At 44.1% G+C, this 26,240-nt stretch overlaps 1 protein-coding gene and 1 non-coding gene across 22 annotated transcripts in view; one reads left to right on the top strand and one right to left on the bottom strand.

The window, feature by feature from the left end:
• Tacc1 (transforming acidic coiled-coil containing protein 1) overlaps positions 1 to 26,240 on the bottom strand; it is a 119,710-nt gene that overhangs the window by 44,635 nt on the left and 48,835 nt on the right. For 10 of the 21 annotated variants that reach the window (XM_063240280.1, XM_063240277.1, XM_023561974.2 and 7 more), the window contains one exon: positions 21,159 to 21,274. The exons of 4 other annotated variants lie outside the window; for them this stretch is intronic. Coding sequence is in view for 13 of the 17 variants with exons in the window: in XM_063240277.1 (XP_063096347.1) it covers positions 21,159 to 21,274 (116 nt within the window). In the remaining 4 variants the exon portion in view is untranslated. Of the gene's footprint in view, positions 1 to 21,158; positions 21,275 to 21,817; positions 21,832 to 22,272; positions 22,622 to 26,240 lie in introns of those variants that run through there. 7 more of the 21 variants (XM_013144679.2, XM_003462871.4, XM_023561973.2 and 4 more) reach the window with 6 other exon arrangements.
• LOC111754855 (small nucleolar RNA SNORA51) lies at positions 25,308 to 25,439 on the top strand. The gene has a single exon (XR_002789530.1). It is a non-coding gene; the product is annotated as a small nucleolar RNA SNORA51 (small nucleolar RNA).

Here is a 26,240-nt window from a genome sequence, read left to right as displayed (position 1 = left end):
ACCTTTGATGCTTCTTCAGGATAAAGCCAAGTCTCTTGTATTAAGAGTTCTTCCTCCTCTCTTTACAGTGTAGTTAAAAGAAAACACATGGCATGACAGAATTTTAGGGACTGAGGTAAACAGTCTAAACTTTTAAACTGTTAAAAAAAAACTGGTTTAAATATACAGTTATGAAAATCTTGAAGGCCTTATAAGGGAAAATGTCATTATCACAAAATACTTTTGCAACTTAATACAAATAATTTTAACTAACAGATACTGAGACCCTGTTAGCTGCTTTTACATGTCTAACTGCATTTACAAAAAGATCAAAGAGTGGAAGACAACATACATATGTACATTCACTGCCGATCTCAGAGTACCGTCCAACATGCTGGTGTTTTTCCTCCCAGTTTTTATGCCCTATGAGTTCCTTTCAGATCTGCCCATTCCACTGCTTCTATACCTTCCACTACGGAGAGCCCTTCTGATGGCTTTCTAAGCTGATATGACATCTCTGGTACGACAGCTGAGAAAGCTACAAAACTTGAACAGCCTCCTGAGTCTCCAGACATTGACACTGGCTCTCTCCCTGCCCTTCAAACCACCTGCAAGATCTAACATACATGTGGCTTCAGGCAGGGTGTCAGTCACCGGAAAGATCAGACACAAACACCATCAAAAAGTGGGTACTTTCAGCATTTCCAGGGAAGGAAACAGGGCTGGAAAATGGGGTGTTCTGTGAGTCATTACAGGGAATTACCAAACCTGAGGGGGTTATGGGTACCTTAAAATTCACAGCCACAGCAGACAAAAGCACAGGCAGCCTACAGCCCAGGCAGGGCCTTGTGACTGGCAGTGCAAGCAAGGACCTTCTTGTGGGACTGTGGGGAGCAGTATGAGAATAAGATCAACCTGTTCAGCACTCATCTGTGTTGGCAAACCAGAGAAGCAGTGTGAAAAAGACAGCATAAGCCAGGCATGAAGATACACACCTTCGATCCTAGCAAATGAGAGGCTGAGGCAAGAGGATCACAAATTCAAGCCCAGCATGGGATACAAAATAAATTAAGACAGGCCTACACTACACAATTAAGTTCTGTCTGAAAAGGCCAAACACACACATACACACGAGAGAGAGAGAGAGAGAGAGAGAGAGAGAGACAGAGACAGAGAGAGACAGACAGAGACAGAGAGAGAGAGACAAACAGGAAAAGAAAGACAAGATAGCACATAGTCTACAAACTGTAAGTTGGCCTCAAATAAGCTGAGAAATACAGTCTACCTAACAGCAAGAATAGAAAGAAGTTCTTCCTCCGCATGATGGAAACTGCAGCTTATTCCCTGCTTACTCTACGCTGAAAGATTTTCACAAGGAAAGCCAGGTAGATTCTCATTCAACCAGACTCCACAAAATGTCCAACAGTGGTACCCATAAACCCTCCAGAAAAAGAGCAAAGTTTTCCACAGCTACTGTGTAACTTCCTCCTTACTAATCGTCTGAATTCAGTCAATGATAAAAACAAACAAAAACCCAAAATACTTGGTACAACATTAAAAACAATGCTGCTGAAGTAGTTATTGACACTATAAGATATTCATTAAGTACTGTTGGAAAACCAATTTCTATTAATAATTGGCACCACAACTTTGTTCTCTTTTCAGAATGAGCCACTCACAGGTTTTTTGTTGTATAATGGTCATTGTATTTAATGGTTATGCAACTCCAGATGAGCAATGTTACGCACTTGTCCTGTACCTCTCATCCTACAGGGATACTTTCCAAGACCCTCAATGCATGCATGAAACCACAGAGTACCCAGCTCTATACAGACTGCATTTTTCCTCTACATTTATACCTATGATACAGTTTATAAGTACAGAAGGATGTGCCTAGGTTATGTGCAAATTCGAAGGACTTGAGTAGTCCATAGCATTTGGATCAACTCCTGTGGATACCAAGGGCTATCTCTCTCTCCCTCTGCCTCTTCCTTTCTCTTTTTTTTCCCCCAAATATCTTAGTAGACATCTCAGTTATCAGCCCAACTGTCATGGTGCTCATGTCCATGTAGCTTTGATCTTAATAATGGTCCCAAGATGCAAGATGGATATGACAAAAAGTCGTAAAGTTCTTCTTTTAGTGACAAGGTGTAAATTCTTGACTTGAGGAAGAAAGAAAGAAAACTGTATGCTGAAGTCACTGAGATCTACATTAAGAACAAATCTATTTATAAAATTGCAAAAGACAAAAGAATTTGGGCTTGTTTTGCTACCTAGTGGATTGCAGGTAACTAAAACCATCGATGGGGGGACGACTTCAGTAGATGCCTGAGTAACTCATATTAAGTCAATGTGCCCATTCTGAGGTCTTAATCTTTAAGTACAAAAATTTCCTCATAGGACTGGCTTTAGCCCAGCAGTTCTTTCGAGTCTGGCTTCCCAACCGCGGGCGCTCTCCAGTCCTTTAAAAAAAATTTCCTCGTAGCCAAAACATAACTCTGCTTCTGCTCATTTCCCCTTTGTCTCCATTTCACCATAGAAGTCTCACCTCAACCCAACCATTTAGCCCTCTTCTCCCAAGACCAAAGGGTATAGAACTTATACAGAGAGAACGCAGCCTACTTTGAACAAGACAGGTCCTGGATCAATGGTGTTAGAAGGTCCACAGTTAATTCTAGAACCACCTCATTAATCTAATTTCTCCTTATTCATGAGTAATTCAAACAGGATTACAAGCCAAGGAAAAGGGTCCCCAAGGAGAGGGTTAATGCTGACAGTATGACAGTCAAGCACACTGTCCTTGGTTGTTACATCCACAGAAGAGCAGCAATGTGAGAGTAGGGATGGAAGCAGAGGTCCGGTCTCTATGACCAGTCCCCCTGTCCCATGCTTGTAGGCACTCAGCAGACAGACAAGGAATTCACATGCCCAAGCTGGGCTAGACAGCTCCAACAGATGGGACTCTTCCCACTTCAGCCTCCATTCTGTCCTCATTATAGGATGTAATCTCACAACTTCACACACACCCCCAACCCAGGCTGTCATATTAAACGAACCTCTGAGAACCTGGAATAGGGCCCTAGTTACCAAGGCGCTAGCTAGACCTCTCAACTGTGGATGTGTACTATTGAAGACCATAGAAAAGATCACAGAAGATGCCTCAAACTTGGAGGGTCCAGCACTGTCAGTGAAGGTTTACACATGGACAAAAGCAACTGATTGGAAGGCACAGCTTAAGAAATTCTACGTAAAGCTCCAAATCAAATGCTCAGCATCAGTACTGTAATTGAACCAACAGCTTTCTCAGGACAGGAAGCCTTAAAATCAAATCACAGAATATATTCTAACACGACCACAAACTTATCCACCCAAGGGCTTTACTACCTGCAGTGCGCTGCGTCTGCTTAGGGAGGAAAGGCCACACTCAAAGCCCCTCTGGAGAAGAGTCACCTGCTAAGTCACGGAGTAACCGCCACCCCCTCATGATCACCACTCACAGAAAACTCGACCACTGCTGGACTTCTGATTCTAAAACAATCAGTTCCCTGCAGTACAACTTTCCTGTCTAAATGAGCTACTTCCTTTTTCAACTGGCCTCCATATCCAACAAAAGCAGAGCCATCTCTGGAAGTATGACCTAAGATAATTCTTTATTTTTTGAAAGTTACAAGACAGTACTCTAGAAGGACCTTTGTTGTTGACTTAAAAGTGAGCTGTGGGGATGAATGAACACAGAAAAGCTAAGGGACAAGGGGTGAGGGGGGACTCAGGGAGGTACTAAACTTGGCTGAGAGGCCAAAGAGGCAGCTGTTTGCAGTGCCCTCAGGAAGCGAGTCAATGGGCCAGAGCCTGAGGGGACCCTGCTGGGCACAGACTGGTGCCCTTCAACCTTGACAGAGCAGAGCCACAGACTGTGTCCTTCGGTCTGAGGGGCCACCAATTCTTAGGTCACTCTCCTTAGAAAAAAGGACCACTCCTAAAGGAAGGGCGCAGCACACATCATAAGCATTCTCTAAGTTGCAGACAGTGTTAATATTGGTCAGTTTTTGACACAGACAGTAAAAAAATACAAAGAAATTTTTAAAAAATGAATGTTTTTATAACATGTAATTGTAAATCTTTCCTCTCATTCTGTAAGTTGTCTTCACTTTCTTGATGCTATAGGGTTAAATCTTTCTGGGCCTAGAGCAGGTAAAACCTACTTAGATAATAACACCAAGGGGGCAAGCAACAAAAAACCAAATATGCTGAACTTATCAAAATTAAAACTTATGCACTTCAAGCAGTAACATCAAACTTTTTACCATCACTTCTCTGTTAAAAGATTCATACACTGCTGGCAGGAATGTAAAATGGTAGAACCAATTTAGAAACCAGCCTGGCAGTTTCTCAAAATATTAGATACTGAGTTACCTTACAACCTGGCAATTCCACTCTTAGGTAGTACTTCAAGAGAAATGAAAATGTTTCATTCATAAACATAGTATTATTCATAACAGTTCCCATACAAAAAGTCAGGTGTAGTGTGGTACATGCCTGTAATCCTAGCAATGGGAAAGTTGAAGCAGGAGGATCACTGCAAGTTCAAGGCCAGACTGGACTTCACAGTGAGTTAAAGGCCTTAAACTACACAGTGAGACCCTTTCTCAAAATAAATAAATAAATAAATAAATAAAAATCCAAATTTCAGTCAACTGGTGAACAGATAAATAAACCATGGTACACACACGCAATGGAGTATTACTCAGCAATAAAAAAGGGGTAAAATGGTGGGACTTGCTACAGAATAGTTAAACAATGAAAACACCATACTAAGGGAATAGACTGTCATGAAAGACTACAAGATGTATGATTCCAAGTATATAAAATGTCCGTAATAAACAAACCTATGGAGACAAAGCATCATTTGCCAAGAACTGTGTGGAAGAGGGAAAGAATGGCATGTGACTGCTAATGGGTATAACAGGGTTCAGGCTCAGGATTTATCACTTTAATAACCTAAAGGTTAAACTTTATTAGGGGCCGTATAATTCTGTTGATGTACTAATGACTACATAATTGTACACATTTTAAATGAGCAAACTGTATAGCATGTGAACTATATCTCAATGAAAGCGTTTAAAAAGTTAAAAAACAAAACAAAACAAAAAAACTGGGAACAAAATAGAGGCTGAGACCCTAGAGAGAAGGGATCAAGAACCAGGCCTGTGACTCCTAACGTAGCATCAACTCAACTGCAGACTTATACACAAAACGCTTTCACCATCTCCATGGCTTGCTGGGTAGGGACACGTGCTCAAGGAGGTGACAGTCCCACCATAGCATCACCTTCGGATCTTAACATTCTCTTGAGGAAGCCTACAATGAGCTAGATAAGTTCTATTTACAGAAAGAAGTGGAAAAATGACATCTCTCTTCAGTAACCAAAAAATGAAACATCCTGGAAAGACATATCTGTCAACCTCTAACAGCTCTCATTTTTGTTTTATTTGGGGGATGTGAGGTATTTGATTCTAATTTTTAAAATTTGACTTCTTCCAGGTCCTCTCTCACAACACCTCCTGTCTTCCTGCTGAAACCTGTTGGGAAGCCAAGATGGAGAGGTTTGGGGAACAGAACCCACCTAGCTCCCCCAGACTGAGCCTGCAAAGGCCACACTCCCTTTAATTCCCCAAGCAGCCAGGTACACATCTGGCACATGAAGGCCTTCCTCACCTGCCGCCTTTTTTACACAGAAGCAAGCATACAGGCAGCAGGTGGTAGAAGCGCACACCTCTGCACTCACAGCTGTGCACAGATTGGTGACTTTCACCTGACAGCCCTGCCCAGGCCCACCCCCACCCACGCTAACTCAGGACTTCAGGGGGAAACAAGTGTGATGCCAGCAGACGCCAGCTCTTTCTGCTAGTCTGCCTTGAGGAGACCGTGAATACAGTGCACATTAGCATTTAGGCAAATGTCCAAAATGAAGGTTTTTCACCTTTCTAGTTTTATGTCTCTCATTTGCCAAGATTTTGCCAAATCATCGCCTTTGATTCCCCCAGAGCCAAAATGCTTTTTTCTTTTTTTGTACCAGGAATCAAACTCAGGACCTCACGCTTGCCAGGCAGGCACCGTGCTGCTGACCTAGGGTCCAATCCTGTATTTTGTACGTGAGTATTCTCAGCCACTTACTCTAGGCCACCAGCCCTAAAATGGAGAAGCATACACAACCTATCATCCAGGTGCAGAAGGACCAACAGCAGAGGCCTTTTCCAGGCATGGCACAGGAAGGGACTGTATAACTCACAGCCTGAAGCATGGGACGCGGAGGAGGGTGCCATCTGGATGAGTCAAGGCAGAACACCCACCATGCACCGTAATTTAATGTCTCACCAACCAAGGCAAGACACCAGTGCACACACACACATGCACACACACACACACACCCATATAAAACCAAGAGCTAAAGGAGGGCAAGGTTAGCTGCTTGTTTTTATAACAGATAAGACACAGCTGCCACACTATTCTGAGATAAGCATCTAATTCCTTAAAAAAGGCCCTGCTTATCGACAGAGAATCATCAAGGGATCCACTTGATTAACTGGAGAAGCTGTGATAAGGCTAAGAAAGCACTTCCTGTTTCTAAAACAGTGCTGGTGCTTTATTTTATTTCACTTAAAGAAATTCAAACTCCATCCTCTGAAGACCCAGCACTGTAAAAGTCTAAGATTATAAGTAGAGCCATTGATCAGGAAGCCATAGCTGCCTTCAGAGAAGCCAATGAGAATGTTTTGTCTTCTTGCACAGGAGACGCTCTGGAACCATCTGGATTTATCAAGCAGAGCAGAAAATCCTCTAGCACAGACTGAAATCAGAATGCTTTCCCTACAGGGCGTTTTCATCCCCAAACTATTCCTGCAGGAAGAGCAAGGGGAGAAGGAGCACGTCTAACAGATGGGACTCCTCTGCAGAGATCTGAAACTGTGTAATCTCAATCTGTTGCTGCCAAACAACCATAATATGCAATCTCTTCCGAAATAATTACTGGAGAATTCAAAATACCAACTGCCTCTCTCGAAAAGGAGCAACCACCCCCACAGATGGGAAACTGATGCTAAAAAGGGGGCACGTTCAGCGAAAGTGGCCTCCTGACAAAGCAAGAGCAGCCGACAGCCAGGAACCAGGGGCCTCCAGAGAGAGCAGTGACCCTTGCCAAGGACCACGGCGCCTCTCCTGCCCCTCAGGTTCTCATGCTCCAGGAGAAGAGGCAGCAAAAAGAGCTCAGAGAAACAGGGAAGAGGCCCCAGAGGAATAAAGTACCGAGAGAAGCTTTGTATAGTCTATGACAGTGGAACAAGTGTTTAAAATTTGGAAAAGGAACCAAACTATCCTTACTTGTAGACAACATAATCCCTTACCTGCAGGACCTAAAAAATCCCACCAAAGGACTCCTAGAACTAATAAAAAAGTCAACAAGGTAGCAGGATACAAAATCAATACACAAAAATCAATTCCATTCCTGTACAACAATAATGAACTCACTGGGAAAGAAATTAGGAAAGCAATACCATTCGCAATAGCTTCAAGAAAAATAAAACACTTAGGGATTAACCTAACCAAGGAAGCAAAAGACCTCTATAAAGAAAACTACAGTGTTTTGAAAAAGGAGATAGAAGAGGACATCGGAAAATGGAGACACCCCTTGTTCCTGGTCAGGCAAAACCAATGTTGTTACAATGGTCATACTTCCCAAACTGCACACATAGATTTAATGTAATCCCAAGCAAAATACCAACAGCATTCCTTATAAAACTAGAGAAGGCAATCTGGAAGTTCATATGGACCTAAAATAGCAAAAGCTAACCTGGGCAACTAGAGCAAAGCAGGAAGCATCACAATGCCGGTTTCAAGTTGTATTACAAAGCACAGCATGGCACAGGCACGAAACAGACCTCTGGACCAGTAGAACAGAATGGAGGACACAGAAACAGCTCCAGGCACATTCGGCCATCTGACCTTCAGCACTTTGACAAAGGGGTCAAAAACATCACGGAGAAGAGACAGCTTTTTTGACAAGCAGTGTTAGAAACCTGTCCAGCAACATGCAGAAGACTGAATCTAGACCCGTATCTCTCACCATGGACTAAAACAAAATCAAAATGAGTCAGAAATCTAAACATTAAAACAGAAAACACTTCATATGCTGCAAGATAAAACAGGTAAATCTCTTGAAGACAGGCACAGGGAAGAACTTGCTGAACAGACTTTCCAATAATTAACAAATGGAACTGTATCAAACTGAAAGGCTTCTGGGCAGCAAAGAAAACAACCAACAGGTTGGAAAAATTTTTTTTTTTTTTTTTTTTTGGCCAGGCATTTCTTGAACAAAGGATTACTATATAAAGAATAAATAAAGAACTCAAAAAATTTACCCCCCAAAAAAGACTCATCTAAAAAATGGGTAAGTGAATAAGAGTACAAATGGCCAAATACCTAAACCCAGGGTGCACCACTCAGCACCACATCTGCTCTGACCCTCTGGGTCTGTCACCAAAAAAAGTGGGTGACAACATCGCCAAGGACTACAGTGAAATGACCATTTCAGAAGAGAGAGGCCCTGACTGAGGGGCCTTCCGCCTTCACTTGGATCATCAGAGCCCTCAGGAGCCAGCAAGAGTTTGAGGGAAATGGGAAAACATTAGGTGGAGTGGAAATAGCACTTCTGGCCTGACAGATGTGGTACCTATTTTTAGCCACAGAACTTTTTGGAATTTAAAGAGACCCTACGGACTGCCCAATTTGGGCTGCAATGTCAATGGCCCTCATGACATCATACATGATGTCAACAACACTACAGTAGAAAGCCCAGCTAATTAAGAGACATAAGACAAAGTGTTTCAATAAAAAATAATCTAACAACCAAAAAAAAAAAAAAAAAAACCCTAGAAAACCTAGCCCATTTGACCCAGTCATTTCGCAGATTCTGGGTATCTTCCTCAGAGAGTTAAAGACATCATATTATGTATTATGATACATGCATACTCGTATTTTTAGCAGCACAACTCATAACAACAATCTTGGAAGCAGGCATATGTCCCTTAATAAATGAACAAATAAGGAAAATGTGGTATTTATACACAGTGGAGTATTAGTCTGCTTTACAGAAGGATAAATGAGTTATTTATCAGAAAATGGATGATCTTGAGACCATAGCATTAAGTTAGACACACAAGTTTAAATACTGCACGGTTTCCCTAACATGAGAATCCCAAAGCATAAATAATAAAGAGCAAAACAAAAGATAACAGGAAATAGGGAGAGAGGTTTTTTGGGAATAGTAAGAAGACCAAGAGGGAGTGGGGAGAGAAGGGAACCAAAGGGGACACAAAAAGAATTAAGATGTGTTACATACATGCATCGACTCCCATAATGAATATAATCATTGGTAATATAAACATAATAATAAAAACTTGAATAAAAACCTAGCAAAGTGCCTGGTCCTCACCAGCCTCTGAGATGGCCCAGGGACTCTATCCTCTGGCTCCTCGAAGCACTGGTGTGACGGGTGCCACCAGAAGGACACTGTGGGAGCAGCAGGGTGACTTCTAAAGGCTGCAGGTAAGGGGGGTAAGGTACAACTACGATTACCGCTTCTCACCACCCTCTCTCAGTTGTCAGTGCTGGGGTGGCTGGCTAGCATGCAGGGAGCGCCTCTGAAGCAGCCACCCAAAGCCAGAACCTAGCAGGCCAGGTTAGAAGACCCTCGGCCTCAGTCAGTTCTTCAAATGACTGCTGTCCGGGCCAAAGCCTGGACTGTATTCTCACCAGTGACTTTAGCCAAACCATCCAGCTAAGCTGCTCCGAAAATCCCCACCCACAGAAACTACCTTCAATCCTTTGTTATATGGGCCAAAGACATGCTGGAAGAACTGCTGCTCCCAGGAGCAGCTGGCAAAATGTTTCCTGTTTTGCAGGTTCTCTCTCCACTCTGTTGGTTGTTTCCTTTGCTGTGCAGAAGCTGTTTAATTTGATGCAACCCCATTTGCTGATGCTTGATGTTATTTCTTTTGAACCTGGGGCTCTGTTCAGAAAGTTCTCAATTGTGCCTATGTATGTAAGAGTTTTACCTATTTAATCTTCCAAATGTTTATTCTGAGATAGGTCTGGGAGGGCCTTGTTACACAGCATTATATTGCCAACACAGGCCCCTGGAGGCAAGGGTGCAGATCAGTGGTACAGTACTGGCCTAGCAGGCAGAAGGCCCTAGGTTTAACACCCAGCATCAGAAAACAGAAACAAAAATAAAATGCTCCTTTTCTCTACCCTCAGAAAAGGTGTGGACACATCATAAGTGAAATAAGTTGGAGAGACATGTGTAAATACATTGTGCCTCTGATGTGAGAAACCAAGGGTGTAAATAAGGACCAAAATGTATAATAGGCATTGTGAAAAGGGAAGAAAATGTTCAAGTGGGGAGGGAAATAAGGAAGGCGAAGGGGGAAAGGCAAAAGTAAAAACAAAAAAAAGAGAGAGAAAAAAGAAGGAAAAAATAAAAAAGCTTTAGTAAATGGGGAAGGGAGGAGTTGAAAGGACGACAGGAAATGGGAAAAGGAAGGCATTATATCACAGATTCTCTAAATGAACGAGATCGTTACATATTCCTAAAATGTACCAACTCTGATTGGAAAACAGAAGAAAGGAAATAATGGAAGGAAAAACAGGGCACTGCCTGCCAGGACTGCTCTCCGCACACCTGCTCTTCTCACCAATGACCATTCTGGTGCCTCAGTGACCACACCCACGCCAGGACGTCTCAACACTGAACACAGCTAAGCACGCAAGAAGCAGAGCACATCCTGTGCTTACCCAACAGTGACTTCTGCTTTTCATTATTAATCTATACCTAAATTGTGTTGCAAACTTTAATGTTCAAATTCCCTAAATTACTGGTATATGGGTGACACCAAGGACTGACTCTAGGGCCTTCATAATGAGCTGTATCTCCAGAGCTTTTTCACTTTTTAATGAGACTGGGTCCCACCAAGTCACTAAGTTGCCTTAGCTATAAGTTTGCACTCTTCCGGTCTCAGGGTGCTGGGCTGACAGGCTGGCACCACTACACCTGGCTCCTAAAATACATTTTATATGTACCAAGTTAACCTGTGGAAGATAGAACTCCTGCTGATTTTTAGCCATCACTGAACAGGATACTTAGGAACATGTTTCTCCCATTTCATACCCTATTCTGGAAACATTTCAAGAAACTATTTCTTCTCAGCCTTCCCTTCAGACAGTGTAGCGAAAGATTCACAATTTCCTGGTTAGAAACCTGTCCAACATGTTCCAAAAAGCTGTGGATCTGCCATCTTAATAAGCTGAATTCAAGACCCAGGTCCATCATCAGCACTAAAGGTTGACTCTAATTTCCCCATCTGTGAAGTAGAAATCACAAATATCTACCTCAAAGTATCACTGTCATAAAAAGCAAGTAACAGCTGGATGTGGTGGCACACACATTTGTAATCTCAGCTACTTGGGAGACCAAGGCAGAAAGACTACAAGTGAAAGGGCAGTCTGGGAATCTGTGAGACCCTGGGTTACAGTGACCTGGGGATGTAGCTCAGTTACGAGCATCCCTGGATTCAATCTCCCTGCCACACAAGGAGAGAAAAAGTCAAATAAAATGCTGTGAACAAAAATTACTTGCTTCCAGCTGAGTTTAATAGCACATTCCTGTAATTTCATCTACTTGAGAGGCTGAGGCAGGAGGATCTCAAATTTCTGGTGAGGACGGGCAATTTAGTGATACCATGTTCCAAAATAAAATTTTAAAAGACCTGAGTTCAATCCCCAGAACCAAAGTAAAATAAATGAATAAAGTAATTAGTTTCCAATACATCTGGTAAATAAATATTGTTGAAATAGCTGCTGGCTGTGGTGGTACAGTTTATAACCCCAGTATGCAGGAGGCTGAGCCAGGAGGATTGCACTGGTTCAAGGATACCCTGGACTATACAGCAAGTCCCGCTAGAGGGGACTCATATTGGGAAAGCTGGGATCATTGTGATATAAGAAAGGTGATTCTTGGTCCAGAAAGGAGACTGTTTTTAATTTTTCTACTTTTTTTTTTTTCCCAGACAAGATCTTGCTATGCAGTTCAGGCTGGCCTTGAACTCATTACATAAACCAGTGGCAATCTTGTGGCAATCCTTTTGTCTCAGCCTCAAGAATGCCAGCAACCACCACAATCCAGCAAGAACTGTACGATAGAATCTGCCCAGCAGACCTGCTGAAGTAGATTTTCACTTGTGAATTAATAAAACACTCCATTTTCTTACTGTCCTACTGGGATTTGGCCCTTATCAGCCTAACCCTGTTTGTGTGAACTCAAACTGCAAGGTTCATGCACACAAAAAGAAAGGCTGAGATCTTGAACTCACAAGGAGCAAAGCCTTTCAGGGCCCATCTTGCATCAGCCACTTCACAGCCACCCTAGGTGATCAGATACGGGCGGGTGGCTGCGCAGGGCGAATCAGACATGATCTCCCACGTAACTCTAGGTTTAGGACAAGGCCAAGACACTGCCAAGGCTTCCTGTGGGCTGTTATTTCTAGTCAGAAAACGACAGCTATGACTGCTTTTCAATTCTAAGTAAGCATAGACCACATCCACTTTTTAGGTGGGATATTAAATGGTGGCATTAATATTTTGTTTTACTTCCTGTAATACTGGAGATTAAATTCAAGGCGTCATGCATGCTAGACAAACACTCTATCACTGAGTTACAGCCCCAGCCTTTTAAAACTTTTTCTGAGGCATAGTCTAAATTGCCCTGGGTGGTCTTGAACTTGCAATCCTCATGCCACAGCCCTTCAAGCACGTGGGTAGCTGGCACCAGCCTATTTGGCAATCATTTTAGAATGCTTGCCAACACCCCACCACCATCTATTACACACAGGCTGGAAATGCCTCTGCCCCCAGACATTACCAAAGTAAGCTACGATGCTTTGAAACTCAAGCCAAGCAGGAGAGCACAATTCTGAAATGAGTTTAATCACTGTAACATTTCTTAAGAAAGTCTTGGTTTTATTACTCATCTTAACAGAAAAACAGATTTGACAGTTACTAAAATCTTTACTTTTTCTAGGCAGACTCTGTTCTTCCACCCAGAGTTTTCAATTTAAAAAACTGTCGCTCCTCTGTGGTTCTGGATTCGCCTAAGTCTTTGCTGGAAAAAAATGATGCTTTTTTCCCTTAGAAAGACGTTCTTTTGGGTAACGCACCACAGAAAAGCAGAGGTGCTTCCTACATGGCTCCTTTACACTGTGATAAATGAAGCAAATGTGGCTCTGATCCCATTCACTAACTAGCTGGAATCTCCAACTTGAGAGCTAAAAATGCTTTTAAAAAAAAAAAACACTACATCATGCTGCTAACGCTTTTAAGACTTAACTGTCTTAAAATAGAATCATATAAAAATTAAGCTGAGTGAGGTAGTCCTAGCTACTCAAACCGAGTCCACCAACAGCCCTAGCTACTCAATAAACTGAGTCCATCTGTAGTGGACTGAGGCATGATAGCAAATTTGAGGCCCATTTGGGGATGCAGCTCAGCAGTACAATGTCCACCTAGCAAAGCACCCTGAGTTCAAGTCCCAGTACAACAATCAATCAACTGATAAAGCTGTAAGAGCCAATCACACTAAAAACTAAAAGAAAAGCACTAGCCCGGGATACTCCTGAATGAGCCATGAGTTGGACTAGGTTCTTAAGAGTTCTTACTAATCTCATTATTTCTTTCTTTCTTTTTTTTTTTTTTTCTGGTACTGGGGATCGAACTCACGACCGCCTGCTTGCAAGGCAGGTGCTTATGCCGCTGAGCTAAATCCCCAGCCCCTAATCTCATTATTTCTATAGAATTTTAATAAAGCAATCCCCTCTTGGAGACAAGATAAAGATACGAAACTCAATTCTAAACATACTTACAGATTTGAATAGAACACTTCATATGAACCTAATGGAAAATGTTTGCATAGTATAATATTTGCTTACATATATAATATAAAGTGTCAGAATAAAAAATCTAGGGCTCAGATTTTAATAAGACCTCCACTCTAGGCCATATACATATACATATTCTAAAACATTCGAGTGCATACACTGTATCAACCTGTTAAGAGTTATAGTCTGTTCAGCTTCTTAAGAGACCCACCTAGTCTTATTACAAATTCTCAAACACCCAAAGTTATGTCTAAAATACTTGGTAAGCAAAAGTTAAAAGATTATACTCGTATTAAATGATTCCTATACTTGCTACATTCTTCCCTAATTTACTTTTTAAATAATTTGTTTTTACTCCCTTGATCTTTTAGTCAGTTAAAGATCAGGTACACTGGAAAAAAAAAAAAAAAAGATCAGGTACACTGGCAAATCAATTGCATCATTTTCACTTCACAAAAGAGACAACAGCCAGCCCAAATCAGCCTCCCTTAATCCTTCTCTGACCACACACATAGGCCTACAGGCAGTGCCTTTGGTTTATTTGTATTTGTTGCTGAGGTACACAGCTGCACCCCCATGTGTGTGTGTGTGTGTGTGTGTGTGTGTGTGTGTGTGGGCATGGACTCCTTAGGCTGGGGTTACAGGCAAGAGCCACCAAGCTCAGCATGCTTTTGGTAGCCATTTGGTCTCTATTCTAGGTCCTCACCTCTGCGACCATACTATAACAGCAGTCATGCTGAGGGTACAGGCGTAGGTGGGGAGTTCACAAACAAAACCCAAGGAACACGGGAAGTACTTCGGGAAGTACTTCAAGAATCAGCAAGTGGGTTCTCATCTTATTAAAAAGTTTTTTTGCACATCAAAAGAAATCACCAACAGAGCATGAAAAGACAACCCACAAAATAGGGAAAAATTTTAGCCAACTGTCCCTCAGACAAAAGCTATCTAGAATGTCTAAAGAACTTAACAACAACAAAAAATCAGTCCTCCCAAATTCAAAGATCCAATTCAAAAATGGGCATCTGAGATGAATACACATTTCTCAGATGAAGAGAAATACAAACGGCAAATAAATATATGAAAAATTGTTCAATATCACTGGTCATTCAAGAAATGCAAATTAAAACAACACTAAGATTCCATCTCACTCTGGAAAGAATGGCTATCATCAAGAAATCAATCAATAACAAATGTTGGAGGAGCTATTGAGGAAAAACAAGACCTTCTCCACTGCTGGTGAGAGTGTAGACTGATGTAACCACTGTGGAAATCATGTGAAGATTCCTCAAAAAACTAGGTTTGGAGGTCTCATTTGATCCCACTATTCCCTGTCATGGTTTATGTCAGTGGCCCCCAAGCCTCATGAATTATGGACTTGACGAAATCTAGCATTAGACTGGTGATGTGAGTGCTACACTCACCTAGGAGTGGAGCCTGCATACTATGTAAGGGCAGGATGGTGTCTTTCTCTCTTGCCAGCTGGCACCTTGCAATTTGTGGCTGCCATGAACTGTGGCCCCGCCATGCCACCCTGCCTTGGAGCCAAATGAGTATGGACTGAAACCACTAAGAACTGTAAGAAATAAACCTTTCCTTTTCCCATTTTGGGTGTCAGGTATTTTGTCCCAGCAATGAGTAAAAAGTAACTAAGACATTTCCCTTCTGGTTATTTTGCCAAAAAAACTGAAAACACACCACAGTGATGTATGTGCATCCATGTTTATAGCAGCACAATTTGCAGTAGCTAAGTCTTGGAAACAACCCACTGCCCATCAACCACAGAAAGGTTTAAAAAAATGTGGTATTTTTGTACAAAGGAGTACTACTTAGCTATAAAGAAGGATAAACTCGAGGCTTTTATAGGTAAATGGATATAACTTGAGACCACACTTATAAGTGAAATAAATCAGACTTGCATGGGTAAAGATTGTATTGTCTCCCTAGTGTAAAGAAACTGAAAGAGTAAACAGAATCCAAAATGTTTTCTATAGATATTGTGAAAGAGGAAGAAGCTGCTCAAAGGAAAGAACTGGGATAAAAGAAAGGAGAAAAGAAGGGAAACGATTACATACATATGTACATACTTATATATATGTATACACACAACATAGACAAGTATACTAATCCCTGGTAGTTCATCAAAAAGAATGATTTGCGCTTTGCTCATTTTTTCATACATATAATCTGAGCAACTACTTTGAACATAACAATATGCAATATATTAACCATTGTTAATCTTCCATTATGTTGTTTTGAAATTCTTGTATTATCCTTTTTTTCATTTTAAAATTTAAAAAAGTCACAGATGATATCTAAACAAATGAACATGACTATATTCCAGTACAACTTTACTAGCCTTGAAATTTGAATTTCATATGTTCACGTGACAATTTTCCTCAACCATTTAAAAATATAAAACCTGTTCTTTAGACTAGGGATTTAGCCCAGTGGCATAAGTGCCTGCCTGGCACGCTTGAAGTCATGAGTTCAACCCCCGGTACCAAAAAACCAACCATTCTTTGCTATAAAAAAACAGGCTGCAGGTCTGACTTGGCCTTTCTTTGAGTTGTGGTTTGCTGATTCTGATCTACACTGCAAAATTACATCAATAAACAATTCTGCATTCCCCCACAAAGCCTCAAGCAGCATCTATCTTTGGATTAATCCCTTTCTATCCTAGAGGACCACCTTGTCTTTGAATAATTTAGACATCTAATTAACACGTCAAACTGCATATGCAAAGTAAAGGTGATGGGAGACCTGGTAAGACTCTGCTCCCCCACATGTAACAATCTGCAAATAGAGGTGTATGAGTGTGAGTGTGTGTGTATGGTAATGAAAGGTGTGAGGGATACAGTGGAAGAAAAGTTCAACTGGCAGAGCTCATCCACAGACTACAGTGACACAACCACGAGCTCCATGTGCTTCTTGAGATCAAAAAAGGGGGGACAAGACTGTCCCTTCTCAAAAGTCCTCTTCCAAAGATGTTTCTTCACCAGTGCCTTCCCCAGCAGAGACAGAACAATGCGGCAGCAGCTTCCACAGCCTCTGTGGGGGAAGCCAGACTGTTAGCAAACACACGAGCCACCAGCCCAAGCTTGACAGTCACCAGTCAGTCTGGAATTTGCAAAGGATCTCTTTGAAAATAAGTTTTATTCTATTAGGTAATCAAAAACCAGCTTCTAATTATAGCTTTAAAAAAAAACCACAACCTTATCCAATATTTATTTCTTGGAGTCTAACTCTGTCTTAGGGAGAGGTCATTACAGAGTTTAGATGCTGTTAAATTCCTAAAATAGTTCCAGTAAAAAGTTGTATGTTTTCCCAAGTTTAGAGAATTACGAAGCTGACACAGGAACTATGGGTATGGTAAACAGGACACAGCCCACATATCATGTGCTAGGGAGCCTGCAGTGTTACAAAAGTCAATGCCAGCTCCTCACTAAAAATGCATAAACAACTGCTCTGTAAGACAGTCTTATATTTACCTGTCTAGCCATGTCCTGGGACCATGGAAATGTGCAGGACTAACTTTATCAGGAATGAAACAACCCATAATTTGGGTAAGAGGATCCCAGGAATCCAGTCTCAGAAATTAAACTTCAACATGAAATGATCCTGGAGGAATTTTGCCCACCGAAAGCTTCCTGTTTGACCGTGCGTTGGTGGCATTTTTGGATACACTGCAAGTGTGATGATGTGATCCACAAGACTGGACTCTCACCCAACACTATACCGAAGGAGCCCTAAAAGGCAGGACACAGTCAGGCTGCTGAGCAATCATTCAGAAGACCTTGAGATGAGAGATTCATAATTTGTGGGTTGTTTCCTAGATTGTATACTACCATCCTTCACTCCCTACCATTACAATCTGCAGCATGTAACTACTCCCATAGAGCTTTCCTGATGCAAAGCTCCCCCAAACAAAAACATTTCAGTTTTTCTTTTAGACAGAAGGAAAAAGAATGTGAAAGTCCCTGAAACAGGAAGGACAGAACAATTGGGTCTCTGTGGTTTTGGGGGCCCAGACCCTCCAGGACTCCATTCAGATGGGAAAGACTCTGGCAGGCTGACTCAGGGTGGCAGCTGCTGGAAGAATGAGGAAGATCAGGCAAGCAGAGGGCAATTCAAAGAGGCTTTCAGATAGCTACTTAACATGTGTCTTGTGAGTTTTATGTAAATTTGATGAGAAGGCCACACAACAGCTCTTTCAGGCTTCTAGTCTCCCCTCTGATCTGAAAGCAAAAGGGAAACTAACACTAACAAGTGGCATCTTGGTAACCGAGGATTTTGTGCTACACTGTACCACACATAAATCCCTGCTATGTAACTTGTTAGGATCTCAAGCAGGCCCTGCCTAGACCACCGCAGATTCCACTTAGGGCAGGGAGAAGGCATCGCTAGGCTCTGGGCAGGATAGGCACAGCATAGAGCTCTCCATTTCAAAAACCAGCCATGAAAAAGCTAGGCGTTTTACTAGTAATTCCAGCATCATTACAAAGTCTAGGACCAAACTGACTTCTCTGAGCAACCTACAGAGAAGTTTCTAAGCCAGTAAAGCACATTAACTGTGGAGTATCAGAAAAAGTCATCGGTTTGAAATTTTGGCAGCTAGGCATGCTGGTGCACACCTGTAATCCCAGGCAGCTGAGTTAGAAATATTATAGGCAGTCAGACAGGGCGGGGCCCTCAAAGGAGCAGTGCAAAAGACCAGATACCCTGTAACCTTGGAGGAGACAGATACCTCTGCCGTGGCCAGACCACAACACAAAAGGCAAAACAAATACAACCACACCCTAAGTATAAATATCAGGGATTGATATTCTAAATAGGTATGCCTCACCTTGGGGAAGCCAGGAGTTTGAGTCCCAATACTCTTCCAGTATGCGTCACCTTGGGGAAGCCAGGAGTTTGAGTCCCAACACTCTTCCAGAAAGTCATTGCTTTTCAAGCATACAGCTTGCTACTGACTCACCTTCCCTATTGGTCCCTGATTTGATCAATTTTACCTGAACAATTAATCTTATTGGTAGACTGTAGTTCTGTCCTACCTCATGCCTGTCTGCCTTGCGAGTTGTCATGTTTTCCCCATCTTGGACCTGTCTCACCTTGTGGTTTTGCTCTATAAAAGTCCCTAGAAAAGACAGTCTTTCGCATTCCACGTGGGACCCCTTCTGTGTCTCTCTTCCAGACAGAAGCTTTCTTCCTTTCAATAAATACGTTCTGCTCTTAACCTCTGTTGTTCCTAAAATTCATTCTTCGATTTTAGTGAACATGAACTAGTAGGTTGGGAGTTTCGTTCTCCTAAATCACCAGCACTCCGGAGGCTCAGGCAGGAGGATTGCCTCAAGTTTAAGGCCAGCCTGGGATACATAAGGAGTTAAAGGCCAGCCTAAACTACATAGCAAAATTCTGTCTCAAAAAACAAAATGCAGACCAAAAAATCCCCCACAATTAGGTAACTAGGTGAATACTGGTTCTACTCACCACTGTAGAGTGACAGTGTCAGGCGGTGGAACAGAGAAATCACATAACAAGGCCATGCATCTTAAGAGTCCCTTCTCCATATAATAGCCAGAGAGCCTTTCAAAGAGGAAATCAAAGCATAATAACTCTGTTTAAAGCCCTCTGTCCTGAACTGAACTGTGCCTGTCAAAAACTATGTTAAGCTATGCTCAGTGGTAGCGCTGGGTTCAACTTCTTACACTGCCAAAAAGAAAATCGTTTAGAAAGATATGTTAAAGCCCTGATACCTGGTACCTGTGAAGGTGCCCTTATTTGAAAATAACAACTTTGGAGCCTTACTGGATTAAGGTGGGCCCTAATTTAATGACTAGGGTCCTCACAAGAAGACCATAAAAATACACAAAGAAAGATCTTTGACCCCTGTGTGATGAGGCAGAGTAGAATCAGACTATCACAAGCCAAACCCACTAAGGATTGTTACTAACCACCAGAAGCTAAAAGAGAACAAAGAGGATTCTTTCTAGAGACTTTGGAGAGGGCATTTTATATTCTCCAAACTGTGAATGAACTGATTTCTGCTGTTTCAAGACATTCTGTTCATAGCATTGTTATGACAGCCCTAGAAAATAAACACCCCCCCCCCCGTAAAGTTTTCCGTTTCAGAAAACCAAACCATCAGATTGGACCTCCTAAGACCTCCTACTACCTAGCCGACCTCAGCTCCTCCAGCTGCCTGCCAAGTCACTCCTCTCCAGCCACAATGGCCTCCGTGGGGCCTCAAGCACCTCCCCCCACCAGTGCCTTGCCCCCTGCAGGCTGTCCTTTCTCAGGGCTCTGAGGAAGCCAGCCCCTTTCCCAGGAATCTACCAGTCTTGAGTCCCTGCTCAGGTCATCTTCTTAAGTCTTCACTCCAGACTCCCTGGTCCACTTTCTCCTGTTTTCTTATCCTCCACAGTACACAAGCAGATACACATTTTAACCCCTGAAAGGCATATCTCCCTCCAAAATGTTAGCTCATTGTGGATTTGCCAGCTAAATCACAGTTTACTTTAGTGAATAAACAAATAAAATCTATTAGAGCAGGTAAAATTTTGCTCAAAACTTGTCTTATGTGACCAAAAAATGGTTTCTAAATTAAGAAAGACAGCAGAAGTATCTCTAGGTGAAGGGCGGGCTCAAGGTTGGGCTGAGGGCAGAGACAAGAGAGAATATGTATGTGTGTCAGGTGTTCCAGGGTAGAAAAGGGAAAGGTAAGCGATTTTGAACTGACCACTTAAAATTCTTCCTAATCAAAAACACGAAAACCAAAACATGGCCTCACCTGTAATTGTTATCTCCAACTAGACCCAGGTAGAAAGTAACTTAGCTTGAGGGATCTGTGAAACCAAATCTAAACCTAAGTCCATCATTGTGCGATTTCATTTTTTTTCAGAGGCTGGGAAGGGCCCAGCAGAGAGCTTTGAGAATGATAATCTCAATTGTAAACACATAAATTGCATTTTGGGAAGGAAGAGACCACAGATCACCAAACCATCTGAATGTTTTGTTTTGTAAACATGTTTCTCAGTTTATAAAAACAAAAAGCAAATAGGAAGAACCTTCCAAACAACCCAGGAAATTTGAAAATGCCCTTTCAGAGCAAAGAAACAATCTAAACCCCTTTAAGTGGCCCTAAATTACAATTTTCCACCTTCTTTCAAATAAAAAAAAAAAATCAACGTTTTTCTTTACCTTGAGTTTTGGCCCCAGGTCTTGCCAATCCTAGTGATGAATCACAGGATTCCTTAAGAGGCGATCTGATTGGAGTTTCAGCTTCAGGGGTCTCAAAATTACCTTCAGAATCCGAGCTGCCAAGGGGGAAAAATGAGGAATTACCACTTTCAACGGTATTTTGCACGCCCTTTAAATTTTACTCTCCATAAAGGTTGAAGTCCAGCATCTCTGCCTAACTTTACAGCCAGTGATACCAGGCAGAGTCTGGCTTGCGGCAGGTCACTGCGCTCGGTATTTTAATGCCGATGTCTTGGACTCCTCAGTCTGACACCCTGGCTCCCCACAATCTCATTCATCCTCAGGAGCTTTTTCTCCAGCACTATTTATTTTTGAGGTCAACGCTCTGACACCAGAAAAAAAGCACTTTCACACTCCTTTTCTCACCAGACCCGTTCTCCATAAGCTTAAAAGTGAACACTAGAGCCGGGGATTTAGCTCAGCAGCACAAGCGCCTGCCTGGCAAGCGCAAGGTTCTGAGTTCGATCGCCCGTATCCTTCCCCCGCAAAAAACAACACCGGCCCACTACGAAATTCATATGGTCCTAGCCATGCCCTTTTCCTGGGTAGGCCGCTACCTGTCCGCCGCTCTGTGGGCTGCAAGCTAAGAATACTGTCACCTGTTTTCCGCAATCACATGGCGACAGCTTAGCGGAGACCACCATCCCCACCAGCTGCCAAAGGCGCCTGTCACGGGCGACCTTTTTTACAGCGGCCGCGTCTGGGGGCCTTGCCCTCGCGAGGGCGCCGGGTTCCGCCTGGCGGGCGGGCGGGCGGGCGGGCGGTCACCGCCCTTGCGGCTGAGGCCGCGCGGAGGCCAGGGGTTCGCAGCTTAGAGAACGCGGCCAGGCGAGCGGGGCTGCAGGGCTGCGGATGCCAGGCCGGGTTCAGGAAGCGCGGAGAAACCGGGAAGGGGCGCAAGCTGGCGGACAGCACATCCCGAACTTTCCCGCGCGCAGCGGGCGGCGACGCCCCGAGCGGCCGCGACACGAGAATGGACCGACGGACGGACGGACGGACGGGCGGAGGATGGATGGCGGCGGCGGCGGGCGCGGCAGGGATGCTGTGTACTTGCCTGAAACTCAGGGATTTGGTCTCCGCTTGCGAGTCCTCCTCCTCGGGCTCGCCCTCGGGCCCCGCGGCTCCGTCCTCCCCGGCACCCCCGCCGCGCACCGCAGACCACGTCCATTTGGCCCACTGCACAGGGGACAGGATCTGCCAGGGACTGAAGGCCATGGCGCGGCCCGGCGCGAGGGCAGGCCGGCGAGGCCAGCGCCGTCCCCTTCAAGATGGAGGGCACGATGACAGCGCCGGGCGCGCGGCGGCCGGGAGCGGACGTGGCTCAGCGCGCGCCGTCGAGACCCGCACGCCGCGCGCCCTCCTCACGCTGAGCCGCCGGCTCTCTGGCCGCCGCCCGCTGAGGAGCTGGGAGAGCTCGGCGCGGGCCCGCCCCCTCAGACCGTACCACCCGTGAGGGCGGACGGGGGGAGGCGCGGACTCTGAGGCGGCGCGCGCTCGGCTCCGACCCCGCCGCGCCACGTTGGTCGCGTCCGGACGGTGGCCCGGGGCTTCCCGCCTGCACCTCCGGCTGCGGCGCCCCAGCGGGAGCTCGAGCGCGGCGGGCGCGGGTGTCAAGTTTGTTGGTCTGTGCAGCAGCTCTTGGTGGCGTGGTGACACCGGACCGTGCAGAAGCCCCTCGTTCACATGCACACGCACACACGACTCGGAGGCTGCAGGCACGGCGATTCCCCGGCTTCCTGACGCAGCGGGAGGATGTGGGCCGAGCGGTCTTCAGGGCTCGGGGGTTTGGGAACCCCCGCCCCCCAGCACCGCCACGAGAGCGGCCAGAGACCGGAATTCACCTGCCGCCCGGGAGGATGGATGTACGGCTCCCCGGGGACGGGTAGCGCTCCTCGTCCTCCTCTTTGAGGCTTTCTCTCCACGATTTAGGCCTTTGGATTTTGACGTTGTTTGCTAGTTCAGTAGTGAGCCACTAGGCCTGGGGCCGGCAGCCTTTGAATGAAAACTTCCTTGTGTTTAGAAGCACGGCAAATAGCCTAGTTCTGTCATGTTCCATCGGGGTTCCGTTTGGGGATCGCCCCTCTCAGATCCACTGGGCACTCACTTCTAAGAGAACCAGCTGCCTCAGCCTCCAAAACCGAATCCCAGGATTGCCTGGCCTAAGTCCTGTGTTTCTTGTGCTGCTGTCATTTTCCAAAGTGGCAGTGACTCAAAAGTGGCCAGAGATTCCCACAAGGAGAGCAGCCCCAAAATTTGGAGACAAGGTGACGCTGACATTTGCAAAAGACTGACCATCTCCTCTGAAAGAGCTCAGCACTTTGCTGCCAAGGAATCCTAACTGTCTCACACATTCAATTATGAAAACAGAAGCCAAAATAGAAGCGTTGGCATGAATCCTACCACAAAAGAAAGAGCAGGGTTCTATCTGAAACAAGACCTGGTTGAAGTGTCTAAATACTTTAGAATTCATTTCAGCTTCTTCCCAGAGATAAACACAAACGTCCAGTGTGTTCTAGAAATAAAGTAGGCAGAGTCTTTGTGTGTGTGTGTGTGTGTGTGTGTGTGTGTTTAAGGTCCCTATGAAATATTCTCTAGGCCGATGTGGTGGTGCATCTCTGTAATCCCAGAATTTGGGAGCCTAAGGCAGGAACAATTTAACAATCTAGTGAGATCCTGTCTCCTAAAAAAAAAAAAAAAAAAAAAAAAAAAAAAAAGGAGGAGGTGCTGGGGATGGGCTCTAGCTCAGTGGCAAAGCAAAGGCCTGGGTTCAAATACTGTCAGTCCCCTACCCCATGCCACAAAAGAATGCCAATCCAAATTGCCAAGATCAGAAGAATGTTTACTAAATGCCCTGAAGGAATTGTCACAGGTAAATTTGGGAAACAATGCCCAACTTGAACCACCTGAAGGTTGCCTCAAACAATCTCCTTTTGCACATCCCTGGCTCCCACCCTGAGCTCCCAGACTTCCTTCATAGCCAGCTCCAAAGTCTATTCTGGGAAACAAGGCTGCTTTCTTCCTGTTTGTTACCCTTCCTATATCCTGAACATGCCTAATGATCATTACTGTGACTTTTCCAGCTGAAAAATGGTAGACAGTATTATTAATCGTGACATCAGGCACCTACCAGGGCTGTTTTAGGCAGACCTGGGATGTAAGGCCACTCACACTTAGCACAATATATGCAACATATTTATTTACACATTCATTTTCTGGACCATATAATTCTAAAGATCAGGAAGCATGTCCCACATATGAGGCATTTTTTTGTTTCCCTAGAGATTAGGATGCGTTCAACAGGTGTTCAATAAATGTATAAAATAATGAATGTTCTAGTTAACAAAGAGTCCTTGTGAGTTTGACTGGGGTGTCACCAATTCACCTGGCTGTTCCAGGGGAATTCAGGTCTTGCACTGACAAAAACAGAACCCAGATCTTATGATGGCCTCAACATTGGTCTGACTCTGGCAATGAGTTCCTGAAACCAGAGGACAAATGCCCAGCTTTCTGTAGAAGAATGCTCTGGAAGTTCTTGGACTTTGTGTGAACAGCAGCAAAGGAACTCACCCCATAGCTTCAACTGGTTTTGTCTTCCCTAAGTATAATAAGGAAACTAACTGATGTGCCAATTTTGCTCTAATTCTGGGAAATAATGGGCAATGTCTGACAACAACTATCCTAAACAAGGTAAAACAACCTAAACTTCTCTGAGCAGAATGTCTGAAAACACACAACCAATTAATCAAATGAAGAGGTGTTATGAAAATGACCGTAAGCACAGAAAGGCCGCATCTGTTCTCTCCCTGTCTTTGCATCATCTTGTCCTTCCCAGAAGTTCTGGATCAATACACCAAGAAAACCGAAAGTGTAACTTCTTTGGGGGCTTGGTGTGCAGCTCTGTAGTCCAGCGAAAGTTCAGCATGCATGACGCTCTCGGTTCAATTCCCACCTCCAACAAGTAAGTAATAAATAAACAGCAACTCCCTAAATGGTGGCCAGGCCAGGCATATACCCTGCAGTTAATCCGTGGGCCGGCAAGATGTGCAGGATGAGTCTTGTGGATTAAAGATGAAAAAAACTCTCCGAGTGTGCCTCCTGGTGCTTACCACAGGCAGTGTTCTTACACTGACTGTATAGAAAAAGGAGGAAGAGTAAACCTGCCCCATGTACACCTCAGCCCAGGCCTTGTGCCTTGTCTGTATTGTGAATGGGGAAACATAAGAAGAAAAAAAAAAAAACAAAAACAAAAACAAAAAAACTCTCCGAGTAACCAAATTGGAACAGGTGACAAAGACACCCCAGCAGCTAACGCTAGTCAGGCTCCACTCAGCCCTCCGTGCCTGGACCCCGTGCTTCAGCAGCTGTCCTAGCACAGCCTCATTCCATTGAGAATCAGTGCAGGTGAGTGGTGAGAATCCCGGGCCTCATCTCTCACCCAGCCCACCTGCAGCAAGAATTCCAGCATGCTAGCTTACCCAGAATCCTGCCTTAACCCTGCAGCAGAGCCCAGCCTTGTGCCTACCCTGGCTCTCAGTCCCACTCATCCTTGTCTTTGGAGTTGATCCCCATCACCATCTGCCACTGCAAAACTCCAGCGCAGTAGTCTCTTTTTAGATGAAGCCGTCCTTGTTAGACCTTCAGTTAGACAAAGCACTGTCTTTTTAGTAGCATATACTGAGGGGATGGGTCAGGAAGATGGGGGGCAGGAAGATGGGGGACGGGGTGGAGCTGACTGTGCAGGACTCTGTGTACCTGTGAATGAGTTGTAACTTTTCCTGGAATAGGGGAGCAAACACATGTGGCTCCCCAGCTGGTGGAGCAGGTGCAAAGACCTGGGTGGTAGCCCTGACTAACGGTCACCCCTGCATAGTTCCTGCTACTCAGTTTTGCCTTTTGACAATCTTTCAAGCAAAACTGAAATTCTGGATTTCATAAACCTTCCAAAATTAAAAATGTGCTTTCTAGTTTAAATTGCTCTCACCCTGGTGAAGCTGCAGGGCAAACCAAAGCCCTGGTGTGCTT

The sequence above is a fragment of the Cavia porcellus genome, unplaced genomic scaffold, assembly GCF_034190915.1.
Source record: "Cavia porcellus strain 051 isolate PalLab524CR breed Dunkin Hartley unplaced genomic scaffold, mCavPor4.1 scaffold_29, whole genome shotgun sequence".
Taxonomy (NCBI): Eukaryota; Metazoa; Chordata; class Mammalia; order Rodentia; family Caviidae; genus Cavia; species Cavia porcellus.
This window is presented reverse-complemented; position numbering and strand designations above follow the sequence as displayed.